Genomic DNA, 22,323 nt, shown 5'->3' on the forward strand with positions numbered 1-22,323 from the left:
TTGATTTTAGGTCTTAGTCAAATCTTTAATCCATTTGGAGTTAATTTTTGTGTGTGTAAGATAAAGGCCCAGTTTTATTCTTTTGCCTGTGAATATCTAGTTTTCCCAGCATCATGTATTGAGTATTCTTGGCTCTCTTGTCAAATATTAGTTGACCATATATACATGGGCTTGTTTCTGGCCTTTCCACTCTGTTCCTTTGGACTGTGTGTGTGTTTTTATGCCAGCACAATACTGTTGTGATTATTACAGCTTTGTAATATAGTGGGTTTTTTTAAAAAAATTATTTTCTTAAAGATTTTATTTGTCAGAGATTGAGAGAGGGAGCACAAGTAGGGGAGTGGTAGGCAGAGGGAGAAGGAGGCTCCCCTCTTAGTGTGGAGCTGGATGCGGAACTTGATTCCAGGACCCTGGCATCATGACTGAAACTGAAGGCAGATGCTTAACTGACTGAGCCACCTAGGCATCCCTGTAATACAGTTTGAAATCAGGAAGTGTGATGCTTCCAGCTTTGTTCTGAGGATCGTGGTTTTTTTTTTTTTTTTTTTTTTAAGATTTTATTTATTTGACAGAGATCACAAGAAGGCAGAGAGGCAGGCAGAGAAAGGAGGAAGCAGGCTCCCTGCTGAGCAGAGAGCCCGATGTGGGGCTCAATCCCAGGACCCTGGGATCATGACCTGAGCTGAAGGCAGAGGCCTTAATCCACTGAGCCACCCAGGTGCCTGAGGATCGTGGTTTTATTTGAATTTCATAATTATTTCTTTAAAAAAATCTTTTAGAGTTTTGAGGGATTGCATTGAATCTACACATGGCTTTAGGTAGTATGGACATTATAACAATATTCTTCTGATTCGTGAACATAGTTCATTTCGGTCTTCAGTTTCCTTCATCACTGTCTTACTGTTTTCAGTGTACAGATCTTTCACTTTGTTAGTTAAATTTATTCCTACAAATTTTATTGTTGTTGATGCTATCCTAAGTGGGATGTTTTCTCTGTTTCTTCATTTTTTAAAAAAATAGATTTTATTTGGTGGTGGTGGGGGATGGGGCACAAGCAGGGGGAGTGCCAGGCAGAGTCAGAGGGTGAGAGAGAAGCAGGCTTCCTGCTGAGCAGGGAATGTCGGGCTGGACCCCATGACCCTGGGGTCATGACCTGAACCAAAGGCAGATGCCTAATTGACTGAGCCACTCAGGTAGTCCTATTTTTTTCTTTTTTAAGATTTATTTATCAGAGAGAAAAAGGGAGGGAAGGAGGGGTAGAGGGAGAGAATCTTCCAAGTATTCACCCTGCTAAGTGTGGAGCCCTGTGTAGAGTCTATGCAATCCTTCACGGGTTGCATCTTCCAGCACTGTGATCATGACCTGAACTGAAACCAAGAGTCAGATGCTTAACCAACTGTACCACCCAGGCACCCCTATTTTTCTTAATGTAGCATCTATCACTGTTGGTTTTTTTCTTAGGACTTCTTTTGTTTCATTCCATCAGCTTTGATATGTTGTATTTCCATTTTTGTTTGTCTTAAGATTTTTTTTCTCTTTTTATTTGCATTTATTCTGTGCAGAATTTACTTCAGGGCAATAAGTTTTTGTTTCTTAAGTTTCTTCTGGAATATCTTTTTCTTCTGTGTAGCCTCCTCTTCTGTTTTAGGAACAATCAGCTCTTTTTCAGTAAGAATCAGCTCAGTGTGGCAGGGAGAACTCTTGTACAGGTTGATCTGACCATCAGCCCTGTAAGTTCTACGCCACATTTTGGGTGCTTTGTTCACCTGGATGTGCTCAATGACCAGAGAATTGACAACTAAAGCCTTAAGTTCAGCATCACTCTCTGCATTTTTAAGCATGTGCAGGAAAAATTCAGCACACTTGGGCAACTGACTGTGTCCAGCCCCACTGTTTGGCCTGGGCACACCTACCAACTCCACCACTATAGCAACATAATGGTACACGTTGCTTCTGCAGGGTGACGTTGCTTTTGCAGGGTGACGTCTTTTAGCTACTTGGTGGCTTTCAGATATGTATGCCTTTGATGTCCTGGGCTGTTTCACATGTGTTCTTAAAGTGAACATGAAGATTTGAACCTCTTGATTTGCTTGATTTTGTAGGGTTTTCTTGGTCAAGCGAATAGTGAACAATTTTCAGAGATCACGTCAGGCCGCTTAGGGAAAGAGGAGCTTGTCTCAAGATTTTTTTCTTTAATTTTTTAAAGATTATTTATTTATTTATTTCCGGACAGAGATCATAAGTAGGTGGTGGTGGGCGGGGTGTGGGGGGGAAGCAGGCTCCCTGCTGAGCGGAGAGCCCGATGTGGGGCTCGATCCCAGGACCCTAGGATCATGACCAGAGCTGAAGGCAGAGGCTTTAACCCACTGAGCCACCCAGGTGCCCCTCAAGATTTTTTAAAGGAGGCTTTATGCCTAGCATGGTTCAAGTCCCTAACATGGGACTTGAACTCACAACCCAGAGATCAGGAATTGGATGCTTAACTAACTGAGCCATGCAGGTCCTCTGTCTCAAGATGTTTTTTGATTTCTCCTTTGATGATTTCTTTGACTCATTGGTTGTTCAGAAGTGTGTTGTCTATATTCACATATTTGTGAATTTTCCATCTTTCCACCTCTTACTGATTTCTGTTTTTACAGTATTATGGTTGGAAAAGGTACTTAGTATGATTTCAGTCTTTTTAAATTTGCCAAGACTTGTTTTGTGACCTAACGTGTAATCTGTCCTGGAAAATGTTCTCTGTGCACTTGAAGAGAATATCTGTTCTCCTGCTGTGAGATGGAATGTTCTGTGTATGGCTGGTCCGTTTATTCTTAAGTGTAGTTCAAGTCCAGTGTTCATTGATTTTCTGTCTGATCTATCCATTACTGAAAATGGAATATACAAGTCCCATGCTCTTACTGTAATGTTTTTATTTCTTTATTTAAATCTAGTGTTTGCTTAATATGTATTCAGGTACTTGAGGCTTACATGAAACATCTTACAAATAATAGTCTGTATTAAGTTAATAACTTTATTTCAACTGCATATAAAACCTCTTCCACGAATTTGCGTGTCATCCTTGCGCAGGGGCCATGCTAATCTTCTCTGTATCGTTCCAATTTTAGTATACGTGCTGCCGAAGCAAGCACTAAAACCTCTTCCATACAGCTCCTGGATGGCTCATTTGTTAAACGTCTGCCTTTGGCTCAGATAATGATTCGAGGGTCCTGGGATCAAGCCCCATGTCAGGCTCCCTGCTCAGCAGGAAGCCTGCTTCTCCCTCTCTCCCGCTTGTATTTCCTCTCTGTCTCTGTCTCTCTGTCAAATAAACAAACAAAAACACACAAAAAACCCCAAAAAACACCCCAAACCTCTGCCCTTTTACTGCCATCCCCCAGTTTCCTTTTCGATGCTACCATTTATCTTTTTTTTTTTTTTTTAAGATTTTGTTTATTTGAGTGGGAGAGAGCATAAGGGGGGTGAGGGGCAGAGAGAGAGAGAGAGAAGCAGACTCCCACTGAGCAGGAAGCCCAACGTGGGGCTGGATCCCTGGCCCCTGAGATCATGACCTGAGCCAAGGGCAGATGCTGAACTGAACCACCCAGTGCCCCCATTTATATCTTTTTATATCCTGTATCCATTAGCAAATTGTAGCCATTGTTATTTTTAATAATTTTGTTCTTTAAGGCTTTTGCTAGAGTTAAGTGATTGACATACCACCATATTATAGTATTAGATTATTTCAAATTTGACCATACTCTTCTTTTTATAAATGTGTTTTATATATGTTTTAAGACTTTGTTTATTTGGGAGAGTGTGTGGGTGGGGGGGGGCAGGGACAGAGGGAGCGAGACAAGCAGACTGCAATAAGTGAGGTTTGATCCCATGATCCTGAGATCATGAGCCTTGCTGAAAGTGCTTTGACTGACTGAGCCAACCAGGCGCCCCAAGTGTGTTTTGTATTTTCATGTACTAAATAGTATTTCATTTCATTTCATTTCATTTTGAAGAATTCCTGTTAGCTTTGTATTCAAGGCAGGTATACTGGTGGTGAGCTCTCTTAGATTTTTTTCTGGGAAAGTCTTTATTTCTCCATTTTTTTTTTAAAAGATTTTATTTATTTGACAGAGAGAAATCACAAGTAGGCAGAGAGGCAGGCAGAGAGAGAGAGAGGAGGAAGCAGGCTCCCTGGCGAGCAGAGAGCCCAATGTGGGACTTGATCCCAGAAACCTGAGATCATGACCTGAGCTGAAGGCAGAGGCTTAACCCACTGAGCCACCCAGGCGCCCTATTTCTCCATTTCTGAGGGACATTTTTGCTGGGTAAAGTATTCTTGGTTGGCGGTTTCTTTCTCTCTTCCTTCCTTTGGCAGTTTTTTTCTTTCAGCATTTATTTAATGGATCATCCCATTCTTTCTGGGCTTATGTGAGGAATTTTTTTTTCTCTCTCTCTTTTTAATATTTTATTTCTTTATTAGAGAGCACAAGCAGGCAGAGCGGCAGGCAGAGGGAGAGGGAGTAGTAGGCTCCCTGCTGAGCAAGAGCCGGAAGCTGGCTAGATCCCAGGACACTGGAATCATGACCTGAGCTGAAGGCAGATGTTCAACCAGTTGAGACACCCAGGCACCCTAATTTTTTTCTCTTCCAGAGTTAGTTTTATTATAATATGTATTGGAGATCTTACTGAGTTGAAATTTTTTGCAGCATGAACTTCATGAACTTGAGTATTCAAATCTCTAATCACATTTGGGAAGTTGTCTGCTGCTACTTCCCTTTTAAATAAAATGCTGCCCCCCTTTCTCTTTCTTCTGGGACTCCTCCAAAAATACATGGATATTTCTTTTAATTGTATCCTGTAGTTCCCTAGGCTTTCTTCAGTCTTTTTACTTTTGAATGTGTAATTTTCAAAATCAACCTGCTTTCTACAGATGGTTCCTTCTGCTTGATCATGTCTTCTGTTTTGCACTGTATTGCATTTTTATTTCATTCATTGTGTTCTTCACATTGTGTTCCTCATTTTGTGTACTTCAGCTCCACAACTTCTCTTTGGTTGTTTTTGGTTCTTTTTAAAAAAATTATCTCTTTTTTAGAACTTCTCACTTTTTGTCTGTGTTTTGCTTTTCTGATTTTGTTGAATTGTCTTTCTGTGTTTTCTTGTGGGTCACCAAGCTTCCTTAAAACAACTGTTTTGAATACTTTAAAAAAAAAAAGATTTTATTTACTTATTTGACAGAGATCACAAGTAGGCAGAGAGGCAGGCAGAGAGAGAGGAAGGGAAGCAGGCTCCCTGCCGAGCAGACAGCCTGATGCGGGGCTCCATCCCAGGACCCTGGAATCATGACCTGAGCTGAAGGCAGAGGCAGAGGCTTTAACTCACTGAGCCATCCAGGCGCCCCATAAATTAGAATTTTTGTATGTATGTATGTTTGTATGCCTTTTCTTTCTTTTTTTTTTTCTTTCTTTCTTTTCTTTTTAAAGATTTTATTTATTTGACAGAGATCACAAGTAGGCAGAGAGGCAGGCAGAGAGAGGGGGAAGCAGGCTCCCTGCTGAGCAGAGAGCCCGATGCAGGGCTGGATCCCAGGACCCTGGGATCATGACCTCAGCCGAAGGCAGAGGCTTTAACCCACTGAGCCACCCAGGTACCCCTGTATGCCTTTTCTTAATCCTGCAAAGCTAAGACGAGTTTGACAGTCTCTTGTTTGTTTTCTGTAGGGCAGTGCTGAATTGTCAAGTTTGTGTGCTTTCTCCCAGTTCTGAAGAGTCCAGGATAACTTTTTGTACTTGTTCACTATCTATAGATGCTTGCTCTCTCTCTGCCCTTGTCGGGGGTGAACACTGGGAGCTAGCCACAGAGTGAGAACATGTGTGGGTTAGGTGTGTAGAGAGTTGGGGCCAACCATTTACCAGCTAGCAGCATCCTCAAGACAAGGTAGCTTGTGGGTGGGCTTCCAAATGAAGTCTGCGTTGCAGTTAGTAGGTTCCACATCCCATTTTATATCTTCTGAGAGCGATGATGTTCTTTCAGCCACTCTCTGCGTCATGTAGTGCCTTAGTATTCTGGGTGGGGTAAGAATGAAACGGATCTCTTTGGCAGTGTCCCACACAACTGGGGAAGCTTGGTGCTCACTTACATGCTCTGATTTTCTCCCAAGGGAGAAATCAGAGATTAAGAAAATCTCTCCTGGTTCTGTGCTGTGGGGACTGTGGGGAAAGGGTGTGGCAGGTGAAGTGAAACTTTATTTTACCCTTTTCAATGTGTTTAGTCCTGGATTTTTTTGTTTGTTTTTTTGGTTTTGCTCTAGTGGTGTGTTGGAACTTCTCCACTGGACTCCCAGACTTCTGCAAAGGCACTGTGTCTACAGTGTTCTGTAGATGGTAGAAAGTGTTCAGGCAGATGGTAGAAAATTCCCATTTTAATGACCTCACTCTTGGCTGACATGCTTTATATGCCATCCAGACTTAGATTTGTCTTTTGTATTGGTATATCATAATGGAAATAAACTTTATGTACTAATTGTATCAGGCATTTTTTCCACTTAACATATGGTTATAAGCCAATCCTTACTAATGTATCAGTAGTGTGTTGGTTTTTAATGGTGAATAGAATTCCTTGTGGAGATACACATGCATGCACATGCACTAACTCTCATATATGTATATGTATATAAATCAATCTACTTTTTGGACACTTAATTTTTTTCTAGTTTAAGGCTCTTTGAATAATTTTTGTTTTGTTCATTGTGGGTTTTTTTTTTTTTTTTTTAAAGATTTTATTTATTTATTTGACAGACAGAGATCACAAGTAGGCAGGGAGACAGGCAGAGAGAGAGGAGGAAGCAGGCTCTCCGCAGAGCAGAGAGCCCGATGCGGGACTCGATCCCAGGACCCTGAGATCATGACCTGAGCCGAAGGCAGAGGCTTTAACCCACTGAGCCAGCCAGGCGCCCCGTTCATTGTGTTTTTTGTGTTTTGTGTTTTGTTTGGTGACCTGCCAGTACTAATCCTTATATTCTAGCTGTTCTGCAGTTTGTAGTACTGATGTCTCTTTAATTTTTTTAGTTTGTAATTCTTTTCTTTCTGTTTCCATTTTTAAGGATATAGTCTTAAGAGTCATTCTTCAGTCAGGATAGCTTGGTGGTCTTGAGTTGTTTGTTTGGAACTGATTTAATCTTTAAGTTCCTGTCTTCCTTTTTTTCCCTTGCTATTTGTTGAAGAAACTGCTGATTCCATGGATCATTCGGACAGAGATTTTTCAGTCTGAATGTTGCTTATTGTATCCTTGTGTAATTATTTAATGTTTTTTAGTCTCTTCTGTATCTATAATTTAATTATTAGATTTAGAGGCTTGATCAGATTCAGATTAGGTTTCTTGACAGAGTGTTTAATAAGATGTGTTGTATTATTCCATCAGAGCACATAAGATACTGTCATGTGTTTAGTAATGCCAGCAACCATTGTTATTTGTAGCAATGACTTATTTAAAATGTTAACATTTGGCTTGTGACAAATTAGTCTTTTTTTTTAGAATCATAAAATTATGTAATTAAAAATAATGTTTTTGCCTTTATTCACTTAACTTTAGGGAGATTATTTCATACCAGTTTATAAAGCACATCCTTGAGGTGCCTGGGTGGCTCAGTTAGTTAAGCATCTGCCTTTGGCTGAGGTCATGATCCCTGGGATGGAGCTCCAGAGTCCTATACCTGGCTCCCTGCTCAGCAGGGAGCCTGCTTCTTTCTCCCCCTCTGCCTGCTGCTTGCCTTGATTGTGCTCGCTCTGTCAAATAATTAAATAAAATCTTAAAAAAAAACCCATCTTTTTTTTTCAAGTTTTTTTCTTTTTCTGATGCATAGTTTTCCATTGTCATGATGGGTTGATACTGTCCTGTATTGACAATCATTTAGATTTTTTCCAATCTTATGTTAATATGAACAGTGCCATGTTGAAAACCTATGAAAGTTATTTTGGGGGAGGGAAAATGTGTAAGAAAAAGATGATTTAGGTGCTCTTAGGTGGCTCAGTCAGTTAAGCATCTGTGTTTGGCTGAAGTCGTGAATCCAGGGTTCTGGGATTGAGTCTCAGGTCAGGCTTCTTGCTCAGTGGGAAGCCTCTTTCTCCCTCTCCCTCTGCCTGCTGCTCTCCCTGCTTGTGTTCTTTCTGTCAAATACATAACATCTTTTTAAAAAACGAGTGAGGGGCGCTTGGGTGGCTCAGTTGGTTGATTGTCTGCCTTTGGCTTGGGTCATGATCCCAGGTTCCTGGGATTGAGTCCCACGTTAGGCTCCCTGCTTAGCAGGGAGTGGGCTTCTCCTTCTGCCTACTGCTTCCTCAGTTTATGTACTTGCTCTCTTTGGTTTCTCTTTCAAATAAGCAAATAAAATTGAAAAAAAAAAAGACTATTCAGAGGTTCAGTGTATTTTTAATTTTGATAAATATTGCCAATTTTTTTTCACTAATGTATAGAAAGTACCTATTTTCTCCTGAGTTTCAACTCTAGGTATTACTTAAACTTTGCACACCTCATAAGAGAAAAATAGCATTTCAGTTGTGTGTTTGAACCATATGTTTATCGTTTTTCTTTTTTGGCCCATTCTTCTCATTTCTTTTCCACTAATCTTTTGTTTGAGCTCAGAGAGATTACCCTCCAGAGGCTTCCTAGTTTGTCGTTTCTTTGAAGTTTGCTTTTTTTTTTTTTTTGTCCTTAGTTTAAATGTTTTACATGATCTAATGGATCAGTTCAGAACACTTTAAGAATGCCAGTCTTGGGACGCCTGGGTGGCTCAGTGGGTTAAGCCGCTGCCTTCGGCTCAGGTCATGATTCCAGGGTCCTGGGATCGAGTCCCACATCGGGCTCTCTGCTCAGCAGGGGGCCTGCTTCCCTTCCTCTCTCCCTGCCTGCCTCTCTGCCTACTTGTGATTTCTCTCTGTCAAAAAAAAAAAAAAAAAAAAAAAAATCTTTAAAAAAAAAAAAAAAGAATGCCAGTCTTTATTTCTACCATCTTCCATGTTGTCTCTTACTTAAGTTGAGTTGAAAGGGTCCTAAACTATTAAGTATTTTTAATTTTTTTCATCTCTTTATATATTTATCCATGTTAATTTTCCTTCAGTACCATTTTTTCCTTTTTGTTCCTGTTACTCCTTTTTCTTTTCTTTTGAGGTACCTTTTATTTTCTGTCTTGCATTACATTTACATTCTGTCTTACTCTTACATTCAGGCATGGCCTGCCAGTGGTAAGCATACATATTTGTCCAAAGTTTTATTTCACCATTCGTCTTGAGGTAGGCTTACCTGGGTATAAAATTCTAGATTTGGGGCGCCTGGGTGGCTCAGTTGGTTAAAGCCTCTGCCTTCGGCTCAGGTCATGATCCCAGGGTTCTGGGATCGAGCCCTGCATCAGGCTCTCTGCTCAGCAGGGAGCCTGCTTCCTCCTCTCTCTCCCTCTACCTGCCTCTCTGTCTACTTGTGATCTCTCTCTGCCAAATAAATAAATAAAATCTTAAAAAAAAAATTCTAGATTTGCCATCATTTTAACATTTTGCAGGTTTTATACTGTTCTTCTGATTAGAAGCCTGCCTCTCACACTTGATTATTACTACACCAGCTAACATCTTTTTTTCTTTGGAGCTTTATTTAATATGGCCAATTTCAAATATATACAGAAGTATAATGCCTAAGAATAAAAGACGTGAATACTTAAAAGTTGTTTGACGATAGTTCAAATTCATAAGTGTACCAATCCTCCTATAGTTGTTTGTACTTACTTTAGACATTTCACCCACCTGAGTTGGCCTCCGTGGCTAACCTGGGTGCTGGTGAGGATTCTGGATAGGGCTTAGCTTCTTAAAGTCCTGTTCTTTTGAGACTTGCTGAGAATACCTTTCTTACAGGCTTCTAAGAGCCCAGGAACTGGAATTCTCTGGATCTGAGATACATGAGGTTTAGAAATACATGAGGTTTTCTTCAGCACCTTTGGTCTGGTCAGTGGTCGTGAATTTTTTTCCTTAGGTGAGTTGTGAGATTGTATTTGAGAAGGTCAGTTCCTTTGCCTATGTAAGATCTTAGTCATAGCTACCAGTGGTTTCTCACTAGACTTCTGCATTATACCTTCCATCCTCTAATGCGTCCTTTTGGAATTGTGCTTGTCATGCTATCCATTTCTCCTCCTCCTCTCCCTCCTCTTTTTTTTTTTTTTTTTTAAGTAGGTTCCACATCCAGGGTAGAGCACAATGAGGGACTTAAATTCATGGCCCTGAGATCAAGACCTGAGCTGAGATCACCAGTCAGATGGTTAACTAACTGAGCCACCCTGGCGACCCCATACTATATTGATTTCTGATCTTGAAGTTTTTAATGAGCATTTCTTTTCTAAGGTTTTTTTTTTTTGTCAGAGAGAGGGAGAGAATGTACAGGGGGAAGCAGCAAGCAGAGGGAGAGGCAGGGTTCTCACTTAGCAAGGAGCCCAGTGAGGGACTTGATGCCAGGACTCTGGGATCATGATCATGTCTTGGAGCCAAAGGCAGATATTTAAATGACTGAGGAACCCAGGCATCCCAAGCATTTCTTTTTTTAACCTAAGTGGTGAGAACCATTTTCTTTTCATCCAGTACCTAGTCTTCTACCCTCTACATTGTGTCAGGTGGGTACTTTGAGTTACTTTCTGCACCTTTGGATATTGACCAGCATTGATGTTTCCATTTCTACTTTGGTCTCTCCTATTGGGCTATATTTGGTGTTCTGTAGGTCTGTGTGGGCAGTTCCCCCACCTTGCTTGCTCTCTTTTCTGCCCCAGTGGTTGACCGTTTAGGGTTGGAATACAGTTCCTCCTCTCTAGGGAATGGTGGGGAGATTTCTGGATGATGCCTGCCTGCCTGCCTGCTTTTATGGTACCATGGACTTTACCATTATTTGTAGAGACTAGTGGCTTCTTTTAAACTGTAGTCTGAGTTTTCCTCTCTTTTTTGTTTGTTTAATTAATAAAAATCTTTTGGGGCGCCTGGGTGGCTCAGTGGGTTGGGCCGCTGCCTTCGGCTCGGGTCATGGTCTCAGGGTCCTGGGATCGAGCCCCGCATTGGGCTCTCTGCTCAGCGGGGAGCCTGCTTCCTCCTCTCTCTTTCTCTGCCTGCCTCTCTGCCTACTTGTGATCTCTCTCTGTCAAATAAATAAATAAAATCTTAAAAAAATTAATAAAAATATTTTTAGTTGTAAAAAAAGCCAGTTTACTACCCATTCATTTATTTTTTATTCTTTTATTTTTTAGATTTTATTTATTTGACAGAGAGAGACACAGCAAAGGAGAGGGATCGCAAATAGGGGGAGTGGGAAGAGGGAGAAGTAGGCTTCTTGCTAAGCAGGGAACCTGATACAGGGCTTGATCTCAGGACCCTGGGATCATGACCTGAGCTGAAGGCAGATGCTTAACTACTAAGCCACCCAGGCACCACAGTGTTTATGATTTTGTGTGTTTTGTGTCCTGCTACTTTATGGAATTCATTTATTCTAGCAGTTTTTTTGGTGGACCCTTTAGAGTTTCCTACATGTAAGATTATGTAATCTGTGAAGTGGTAATTTTCCTTCTTCCTTTCCAATTCCTTTTTGGTTCTTTTTGCTCTGGCTAGAATTTCCAGTACTGCAGTTGAACAGAAGTTGGGAAAATTGTCTACTTTGTCTTGCTTCTCATTTTAGTGGAGCAGATTGCAGTCTTTAATCATTGAGTATGATGTTAGCTCTCTGGAGAGCTCTAGTTTGACCCTAATAAAATAATCTTCCATCCCATTACTGTTTATGAGGTAGGTACAATGAAATAAATTGGAAAGCTTGTGTTGATGAGCTGTTAGGCTGCTAGGTAGGCCTTAGGTGGGGATAGGTGTCTGATTACACATAGGCTTTTTCCAGAATGTGTTCATTTATGTTTTGTGTTTGGGAGATAGGATTGTTGCAACCACTCAGATACCTGTGTTTTCAGGCTGGGGAAGGAGAACTGGGCATTGTGTACTATGGTTTCTTCTTCCCTGTCTAGGTAGTTCACCCTTCAGGGTTGCATTGCATTATTGTTCCTTTTAGGTTCTTATTTTTTTTTTTTTTAATGGCTTAAGTGCATCTTCTTCATTTTTCTTTTAGAATCTTTCTACAAAAGAGCAAAATTAAACACCAGGTTTCTGGCAAGAGGGTGAGAATCCTTTCTGAGAGCCCCCACCCCTTCCCTTGTTTTCCTGCTATACCTTTGTTACAGTTCATGGGTTGGAGGACTTGGTGCAGAAATCTACAACCAAGAGTTTGTTTTCAGTGGTTTCCTTAACTCTTCCCCCCAGTATATCTTACTCTGTCATGGATTTATTGTCAGGATCTTCTAACTGATGGTGTGTTTGGCTTGCAGGGTCTCAGGTGCTGTTACCTTGTTAACCTTTTGTTTGGCATGTACTTCTTTTATAAATGTACTTCCTCTTGCCTGTCTTTTTCCCAGATGTAACCATTCTCTTGATGTAGATGTGAATCATTACAGTATATGTATTTATACTATGATGGTACATGAGTCCATAATAATACAGTTTGTGTGTATGTTAAACATTAACAAGTGGTATCAAACTGTATCCTTTTGCAACTTTTTCACTGATATTTTGGAATTTGAATATTAGACATTTTGATACACAGATTCAGGTTTAAAAATATTTTTTAAAGATTTTATTTATTAGAGAGCATGAGCAGGTGAAGGGTCAGAGGGAGAGAGAGAATCTTCAAGTAGACTCCCCACTAAGGATTAAGCCCTGACATGGGGCTCGATCCCAGGACCTTAAGATCATGACCTGAGCAGAAGTCAGATGCTTAACTGACTGAGCTGTCCAGGTCCCCCACTTATTTATTTATTTTTAAATTTCTTTATTAACAATATTATGTATAATATTATATTAAATAATATTGTTATATTATATTTATGTATTATATATAATAACTATATATCAAATAATAGTAAATAGTTTTTTTAAAAGGGTTTTATTTATTTATTTGACACACAGAGAGATCACAAGTAGGCAGAGAGGCAGGCAGAGAGAGAGAGAGGAGGAAGCAGCCTCCCTGCTAAGCAGAGAAGCCAGTGCAGGGCTTGATCCCAGGACTCTGAGATCTTGACCTGAGCCAAAGGCAGAGGTTTAACCCACTGAGCCACCCAGGTGCCCCAGTAAATAATATTTTTAATTTATTTTTTAAAAAGATGATATTTATTTATTATTTATTTGACAGAGAGAGAGAGAGGACACAAGTAGGCAGAATGGCAGGCAGAGAGAGACAGGCTCTCTGCTGAGGGGAAGCCCAATGCAGGGCTTGATCCCAGGACCCTGGGATCATGGCCTGAGCCAAAGACAGACACTTAATGACTGAGCTACCCAAGTGCCCCCCCCTTTATTTATTTTTTAAAAGATTTTATTTCTAGGGGCACCTGGGTGGCTCAGTGGGTTAAAGCCTCTGCCTTCGGCTCAGGTCATGATCTCAGGGTCCTGGGATCGAGCCCCGCATCGGGCTCTGCTCAGCTGGGAGCCTGCTTCCCTCTCTCTCTCTGCCTGTTTCTCTGCTTGCTTGTGATCTCTCTGTGTGTCAAATAAATAAACAAAATCTTTAAAAAAAAAAAAAAATAAAAAATAAAAAAATAAAAAAAAGATTTTATTTCTAAATAATCTCTACACACAACATAGGGCTTGAACTCACATCCTTGACATCAGGGTCATGATTTCTACCAGCTGAGCCAGGCATTCTCAGTTTCAGTTTATTAAGTTAATTACCCCTTTAGTTTCTAGTAGGCAGTACTTTTCATTCATTTCAGTTTGGGTTCTACTCCTCCTCCTTCTCTAAAACTAGTCTTTCTAATTAAAAAGAGTCCCTTTCTTCCAGTTAAAATTTTGACTTCTACTTTTTGCAAACTGCCAAGGAATAAGGGATACATATGGTTAATACTTAAACTTTAGTTGCCAATCCTGAAATAGGTATAGTATGAATGCTTATAAGAAATAAGTTCTGGGGGGGCGTGCCTGGGTGGCTCAGTGGGTTAACGCCTCTGCCTTCAGCTCAGGTCATGGTCTCAGGATCCTGGGATTGAGCCCCGCATCGGGCTCTCTGCTCAGCAGGGAGCCTGCTTCCTCCCTCTCTCTCTGCCTGCCTCTCTGCCTCCTTGTGATCTCTCTGTCAAATAAATAAATAAAATCTTTAAAAAACAAAGAAAGAAAGAAGGAAGTTCTGGGGTGCCTGGCTGGCTCAGTTGGTATAGCTCCACATTGAGTGTAGAGATGACTTAAAACATCAAATAAAACTAAGGAAAAAAAGCTCTGGATAATGGACCTTATTCCTTTTTTTGTTTAAATTTTTAATTTTAGTTTTTAAAATATTTTTTATTTTTAACTTCTTAATTTTATTTTAGGGAGAATGTGCTCCAGAGAGGGCACGTGTGTCAGGGGAGGGGCCAAGGTGGAGGGAGAGTGAGTCTCAAGCAGATTCCCTGCTAAACGTGGAGCCTGACTTGGGCCTTGATCTGATGACCCTGATAAAATGACCCGAGCAGAAATCAAGAGTGAGTTGCTTAACTGAGCCACCTGGGCACTCAGGATTTTTTATTTTACTTACTTATTTTTATTTAAATTCAGTTAATTTTTTAAAAAAGATTTTTATTTATTTATTTATTTGACAGAGATAGGGAGAGAGGGAACGCAAGCAGGGGGAGTGGGAGAGGGAGAAGCAGGCTTCCTGTTGAGCAGGGAGCCCCATATGGGGCTCAGTTGTAGGACTCTGGGATCATGACCTGAGCCGAAGGCAGATGCTTAATGACTGAGCCACCCAGGTGCTCCTAAATTCAGTTAATTAACATAGTGTATTATTGGTTTCACAGGTAAAGTTTAGTGATTTATCAGTTGTGTATAATACCCAGCGCTCATTACATTAAGTGCCCCCCTTAATGTCCATCACCCAGTTACCTCATCTCAAGTGCCCCCCTTAATGTCCATCACCCAGTTACCTCATCTCCCCCACTCCCCTCCTCTGTAACAGTCCTTAGTTTGTGTCCTGTAGTTAAGGTTCTCTTATGGTTTGTCCCCCTCTCTGGTTTTGTCTTACTTTATTTTTCCCTCCCTTCCCCTATGATCATCTGTGTGTGTTTTTTTTTCCCCCTTAGATTCCACATCTAAGCAAAATCATATAATTGTCTTTCTCTGATTGACTTATTTTGCTTAGCATAATACCCTCTAGTTCCTTACAAATGGTAAGGTTTTTTTTTTTTATGACTGAGGAATATTTCATTTGTGTATGTGTGTGTATCCATACACGTATATACAACATCTTCTTTATCCATTCACCTGTTGATTGACATCTTGGGTTCTTTCCATAGTTTAGCTATGGTGGACATTGCTGCTATAAACATTGGGGTGCAGGTGTCCCTTCTGATCACTATGTTTGTATCCTTTAGGTAAATACTTAGTAGTGCAATTGCTAGATTAAAGGGTAGCTCTATTTTTAACTTTTTCAAGATTTTTATTTTTTATTTATTTTTTTAAAGATTTTATTTATTTATTTGACACAGAGAAATCACAAGTAGATGGAGAGGCAGGCAGAGAGAGAGGGAAGCAGGCTCCCTGCTGAGCAGAGAGCCCGATGCGGGGCTCGATCCCAGGACCCTGAGATCATGACCTGAGCCGAAGGTAGTGGCTTAACCCACTGAGCCACCCAGGCACCCCTCAAGATTTTTATTTTTAAGTAATTTGTATACTCAGTATGGGGCTCCAACTCACAACGCAAGATCAAGAGTCACATGCTTCACCTACTGAGCAGATTGAGCCTCAGACTCTTGATTTCGGCTTGGGTTATGATCTCAGGGTCATGAGATGGAGCCCTGTCCGGCTCTGTGCTCAGTGCAGAGTCTGCTTCTCCGTCCCTCTTCCTGTTCTCCCCTTTTCATATGTATGTGCATGTTCTCACTCTCTAACATAGATAAAATCTTTTAAGAAAAAGTCTAAAAAAAATAGAATGGAGTTGGCAAACTATGGCCCAGTGTACCAGATCATTCAGCTGCTTGTTTTTAACATGGCTATGGTCGTTTGTTTACACGTGTGTGGTTCCTTTCAAGATACCATGGCACAGCTATCCAGGTGTGGAAAGAGACTCTATGGCCTTCTAAGCCCAAAGTATTTACTTTCTGTTCCATTAATGAAAAATTTGCTGACCAGATCTTGTACAGTTAAACATTTTACATTAGAAGACTTATTTGGACCACCTGTAGTTTCTGAAAACTTTTTTCCTTTCTGAATTTAACTTTAGATTCCTTTCCTAGTATATACTCTATATGAAATGCCAGTATGTCAGTCAAGCTCCAGTCAGGGCGTTGAAAAGGAATTTAGTAATAGGAGTATTTACACAAATGTTGGAGGTAAAAAACAAGTGGAACCTGGACAACACCCAGAGGAGATGATGATGACAGCTATGATAACTGAGGAATAGCCAGTCTTCCCAAAGGCTAGGGAAATAAAGGAAAAAGGGTTGTCAGTATCTAAGAATCACTTTCAATCACTTGGAGGTGGGCCCTGTGAAGAAGCTAGGACTTAAAGGAAGGAATGCTGTCTGGCTACTGCTGGTACCTCTGAGAGGAGTACCATGAGATTGGTTTTTGGATGCTGCCACTTGGAATCTGCAGTTGCTGAGTGATGTTTTCATATACAGAGAGTGAACACATCTTTGGTCTCCTCCTGCCTTCTAGTCATCTAGTGCTGTGTAGACAGTGGAGGAGCATCTTAAGAAGCCAGATGGAAATGAAAAATGTAGTTTGCAGAGTTCCAGTCCCAGCATCACAAAGCTTAGAACAGAAGGGGGGATTTGAAGTAGAGAGAATAACGACGAGGAAAGTGTCTTCTCTCTTGCTCCCCCAGTACATCTGTTAAAAAAATCTGAAATATTTGCATTTAGTCTAGACTTCTTTTTTTTTAAAGTATTGGCTTTAATATTGGTTTAGTATTACTTATTCCTAATATTAAAAAGTGTTTTTTCTACTTTATTTCAGTATCAGATATAGAAGGTGGTGATGGACTGCAGCTCAGAAAGGAACATACTCTCAAAATATTTGCTTATATCAATTCCTGGACACAGAGGTATGCATCTTTAAGTACTTTAAAGACTAACTTTTTGAGTTGTACTTTAAATTGACATGGTTTGTCATGAAATTTCCCTTTTAGAATGTTGGGTTGTATACCTGTAGTCAATAAATGACAGTTCATCAGTATTTATTAAACCTTTCTTTCTTAATCATGAGGCCACTCATGGTTTTGTTTTTTAAGACAATAAAAGTTTCTTTAACTTATTATTTAGAAATAGGGGAGTGAATGACATTCTAAAAATTATTTTGAGAGATTGAGGAATTTTTAATGGCATAACTAGAGATGTTTAACAAACTTAATCCATAAAAAAAATTAGTTTTGTGGTAATGGACACTTTGACCCTTCTGGAAGCCATTTGTTATTCTATTTGCATTATATACAGGTATATTAGACCAGTTTTTAAGAAATGCATATATTGTGGGGTGCCTGGGCATCTCTGTTAAGTGTCTGCCTTGGGCTCAGGTCATAATCTCAGGGTCCTTGGATCAAGCCTGCATCCTGCTCCTTGCTCAGCTGGAGGCCTGCTTCTCCCTCTCCCACTCCCACTGCTTGTGGGTCCCTCTCTTGCTGTGTCTCTCTCTGTCAAATAAATAAAATCTTAAAAGAAAAATGCATATGTTGAGAATATAAAGAATAAAACTTGAGGAAACACGGTAATTAATATAATCAGAATTTGCAAGTTCCTGTTCCCTTAACATGATTTTAGCTGGGCCTAGCTAAATATTCTCTTTTGCTTGTGTGCCTATCTCGTTTATTAGTCTTCTAAAATTTTTATGGGTAAAGAATGTTTGAAGCTTTGTGTGCAATGATTAGTGAACATGTTAAGTGCAGCTAAAATAAATAAATGTCCTGAGGCCCACAGACTAGCTGATCATAGAGTTTATCTTCAAATCTCATTTGTTCTACAGTAATATCCCTTTTCCTTATGTTTTCTCCTCCTTTGTTGATAAAGATGATACACATATTTGTTCTACAAAAGATTTTTGTAGATTTTTTACATGCTGTCATTATCGGCATCTCTTTTCTGAGTCTCAGCCAGCTGAATTACTTTTAGCTAAGTTTAGAAATGAGAGCGGTTCCTCTGTTCCTTTCATTATAGGTAGAGTAGGTGATTGTATATTTCATAATACTAATGTTAATGATTTAAAATTAGCATCAGGGGTGCCTGGGTGGCTCAGTCACTTGAGCCTCTGCCTTCGCTCAGGTCGCAATCCCAGGACCCTGGGATCGCGTCCCACTTTGGGCTCCCTGCTTGGGGAGAGCCTGCTTCTCCCTCTGCCTATACTCACTTGCTGGGTGGCTCTCACAAATAAAATCTTAAAAAAAAAAAATTAAAATAAAGTTAGCATCAGTATCCAAAGGATTTGCTGCGAAATGTTGCATTTGAGTCATAATTTTTGATTTATTTACTGTAACTGTAGCTAGGTAGCAACATGTTATGCCACTAAATAAAATGAAATCCAGGGAAATGATGCAGTTTTTTTAATGTCTCACCCCCTAGTTAGTTATTGGTTGGTGCTGGGTAGGGGTTCCATGTTCCCATTCCTAGTCCACTTTTTATCATTGATACATACTCTTAATCCTTGTATCAGGAATTTTTAACTTGAATAGGAGTGAAATTACAAAGTAAATATTGATAAGTACCATTTTAGGCCTAATTTGTAGGTTTCATCAGAATGTCAAAGAATGTTTGCGCCCCAGATAGTAGATCCTCTTAATTTTATCTGTTGTTGCTGTAGAGTATAGTGGTTCAGTATGGCTGTTGAGCCAGAGTGATGTGGCTTTGAGTCCTGCTTCATCACCTGTTAGATAATTATGACAGAGTAGTTAGCTTCTAAGTTCTTATTTCATTTGTGAAATGAAAATAATAACAACGTTACTACTATTTTAAAGGATTGTGAAGAGACCAAGTGCTTACTTAGCACAGTACCTGACATAAGACTTTAATAAACACCTGTTTTAATTAAAATTGTTAAAATTTATTTTGGAAAATTGTATACATGTTGAAGGTTATGTAAGCTAAAGTGTGAAAAGCTGGACTAAAACATAATTTGTAACCTTTATCATTTTATTCACATGTCAATAAGTATGAGCAACTTTTAGCTGGTAGTAAAAAAGCACCCAAAAGTAGAATGTTACACTCTTCATTGTTCATACTGAAGACGAGATAAGTGACAATAAAATATCCAGTGTTTTGTGATTAAAAAAAATTTTTGTCTAGGGGTGCCTGGGTCGCTCAGTTGGTTAAGCATCTGCCTTTAGCTGGGGGTCATAATCCCAGCATCCTGGGGATCGAGCCCTGCATCAGGCTCCCTGCTCCTCGGGGACCCTGCTTGTCCCTCTCCCTTTGCCTGCCACTCCCCCTGATTGTGTGTGCACGCTCTTTCTCTCTCCCTGTCAAATAAACAAAAATCTTAAAAAAAAAAAATATATATATATATATTTATATATTTATATATAATAAACAATATATATATTGTTTATTCTCCTCCTCTCATGTCTCCGACCTCCCTCAGTTTCTTTCTTGGGCATCAGAAAATACTGTTGCCTAAATTAAGATGGTAGTTTTTGTAGGTGATAACCAGCAACTAATAAGGCATGGTTAATCTTCAAAAGAGATTGCTAACTTAGGGCCCATGACTATGGAGGTCCATAAATCTATCTTAGCATACTGATGAACCCATGACATTTCATACAAAATGTTCTTAAAGGTTTTCTGGGAGAAAAATGTTAATAGTTTTCATTAGCTTATTAGTAGTTAAGAATCCTTATTCTAATATATTGATTAAAAGATACGTAAAAGAGCATATTTACTTAAAATAGTGTATTGATAATTTTTATAAACAATTGTATTAATGCTTTGTATTATTTTCCTCCTATTTAAGTATGTACTCACTGTAAAAATTCTTTGAGAAAAAGAATCAAAGTTTATTTATTTAAAAAACATTTTTTTTTATTTATATGACAGAAGACAGCAAGAGAGGGAACACAAGCAGAGTGAGAGAGCCCCAGGCTTGATCCCAGGATCCAAGACTCTGGGATCATGACCTGAGCCAAAGGCAGCTGCCTAACAGCTGGGCCACCCAGGCACCCCGAGAATCAAAGTTTAAAAAAAAAAAAAAAAAGCCTGGATGGCTCAGTGGGTTAAAGCCTCTGCCTTTGGCTCAGGCCATGATCCCAGGGTCATGGGACCGAGCCCTGCAGCGGGCTCTCTGCTCCCCCCATCTCTGCCTACTTGTGATCTCTCTCTCTCTCTGTCAAATAAATAAAATCTTGAAAAAAAAAAAAAGGCATGCTACTACCCAGAGTAACAACTGACGATTTTTTTTTTTGTATAGCCTTGGCATAAGGTTGTGAATCATAGTTTAAAATTTTGTAAAAATGTGAGTTTCCTACATCTGTGTTTTATAATCTGATTATTTATACTTGACTGTGTATGAAAAATTTCTTTATGTCATCAAATCTTATTTTTAATTGCTGTATAATAGTCATACAGCTGCTGTTCCTTTGTTGTCTGTAAGATCAAGAACATTATTATATGTTTGTTTAAAAGGTTATCATTAAAAAAAAGTTATTGAAATTGCAATTGAGACTGGAATGGGAGGAAAACTAATTCAAAGTGGGGAGAGAAGATTAAGAGAATAAATTGAAGAATGCAAATTAATAAAAGAGCGTATAAAGGTCTGAAAGTAATATGGATGATAAAAGCATTTGAATAACTTTGTTTGTTTGTTTGGGACTTGTTAATTTTACCACAAAACAGGCTTAGGTTTCTGTCTTGTAAATTCCTCTTTTCTTAGGTATTTTAAGGTCTTTGGTTGTCTTCTGCCATTCTGCATTTTAGTTTTATTTCATAATTTGTCTTCTAAAAGAGAATTCTTTTAGATACCTGCCTGAGCTGTAGGCAGACACTTAATGACTGAGCCACCCGGGCGCCCCAAACTTATATTTTTTTAAGTTAACTCTACATCAGATGTGGGGCTTGAACTCATGATCCTAAGGTTAAAAGAGTAACATACTTTGTTGACTGAGACAGCCAAGTGCCTCAGTAAACTTTATTTTTATGAACAGTTTTAGTTGCTGTTGCTTTTGAGTAGATTATGTTTTATACTCTTTAAGGCTCTGGCTTTTATTCTGTCATTAAGAAATTTGGGGATATTCATAAATTCAGTGAGGTATTGCTTTGAGCACTATTCAAAGTAGTGCTTTTCATGAATTAGTTCATAAATAAAAACTTTTGCTAAGGTTAGATACCATGGATTAACAGTTCTTTGAAATGTTACATAGTACCAGGCCATGAAGAAGTTAGATCCATTGGAATATGTGTTGTTTGATGGAATTACAGAATCAAAGTTAAAAAAAAATTTAGACATGTAGATTCTTCATGAATGTTCAGTTAAAATTTTTTTATAGATTGGTGCTATGTATTTTATGCTAGGCATTTAGAAATTTTATTTTATTTTTTTCAATTTTAGTATATGTGCTGCCGAAGCGAGCACTATGTTATTTTTTTCAAATTTTATTTCATTCCAGTATGGTTAATGTACAGTGTTAGTTTCAGGTCTACAAAGTAGTGACTCAATATTGCTGTATACTAATGCTCATTAAGATGAGTACACTTTTTTTTTTTTTTTTTTAAGATTTTACTTATTTATTTGACAGAGAGAGATCACAAGTAGGCAGAGAGGCAGGCAGTGGGGGAGAGAAGCAGACTCCCTCAGCTCCCTGCTGAGCCTGATCCCATGACCCTGGGATGATGACCTGAGCCAAACGCAGAGGCCTTAACCCACTGAGCCATCCAGGCGCCCCAAGACGAGTACAGTCTTCATCCCCTTCACCTGTTTCATCCATCTCTCCACCCACATCCTCTATGATAACCATCAGTTCTTTATAGTTAAGAATCTGTTTTTTGGTTTCCTTTTTTGTTTTTCTCTTTGTTCGTTCATTGTGTTTCTTCCACATTTGAGTACGATCATATGGTATTAGTCTTTCTCTTACTGACTTATTTCACTTAGCATTATGCTCTCTGGATCCATCCATGTCTTTGCAAATGGCAAGACTTCATTTTTTTTTTTTTAATTCTTTATTTAAATTCAGTTAACATAACACTGCATTATTAGTTACCAGGGTAAAGTTTAGTGATTCTTTGGTTGTATATAACACCCAGTGCTCCTTATATCTGGTGTCCTCCTTAATGCCCATCCCTGAATTACCCCTTACC

At 39.3% G+C, this 22,323-nt stretch overlaps 1 protein-coding gene and 1 pseudogene across 9 annotated transcripts in view; one reads left to right on the forward strand and one right to left on the reverse strand.

The window, feature by feature from the left end:
* USP34 (ubiquitin specific peptidase 34) overlaps positions 1 to 22,323 on the forward strand; it is a 256,932-nt gene that overhangs the window by 28,175 nt on the left and 206,434 nt on the right. For 6 of the 8 annotated variants that reach the window (XM_082746605.1, XM_082746609.1, XM_082746612.1 and 3 more), the window contains exon 2: positions 17,009 to 17,096. The exons of the other annotated variants lie outside the window; for them this stretch is intronic. In XM_082746605.1, the coding sequence (XP_082602731.1) occupies positions 17,009 to 17,096 (88 nt within the window). The remainder of the gene's footprint in view (positions 1 to 17,008; positions 17,097 to 22,323) is intronic. 8 annotated transcript variants of the gene reach the window in all.
* On the reverse strand, positions 1,566 to 2,142 carry LOC309871936 (large ribosomal subunit protein uL22 pseudogene; annotated as a pseudogene). Its single transcript has one exon. The product of its transcript is annotated as a large ribosomal subunit protein uL22 pseudogene (transcript).

This window comes from Mustela nivalis (assembly GCF_964662115.1).
Source record: "Mustela nivalis genome assembly, chromosome: 8".
Classification (NCBI taxonomy): Eukaryota; Metazoa; Chordata; class Mammalia; order Carnivora; family Mustelidae; genus Mustela; species Mustela nivalis.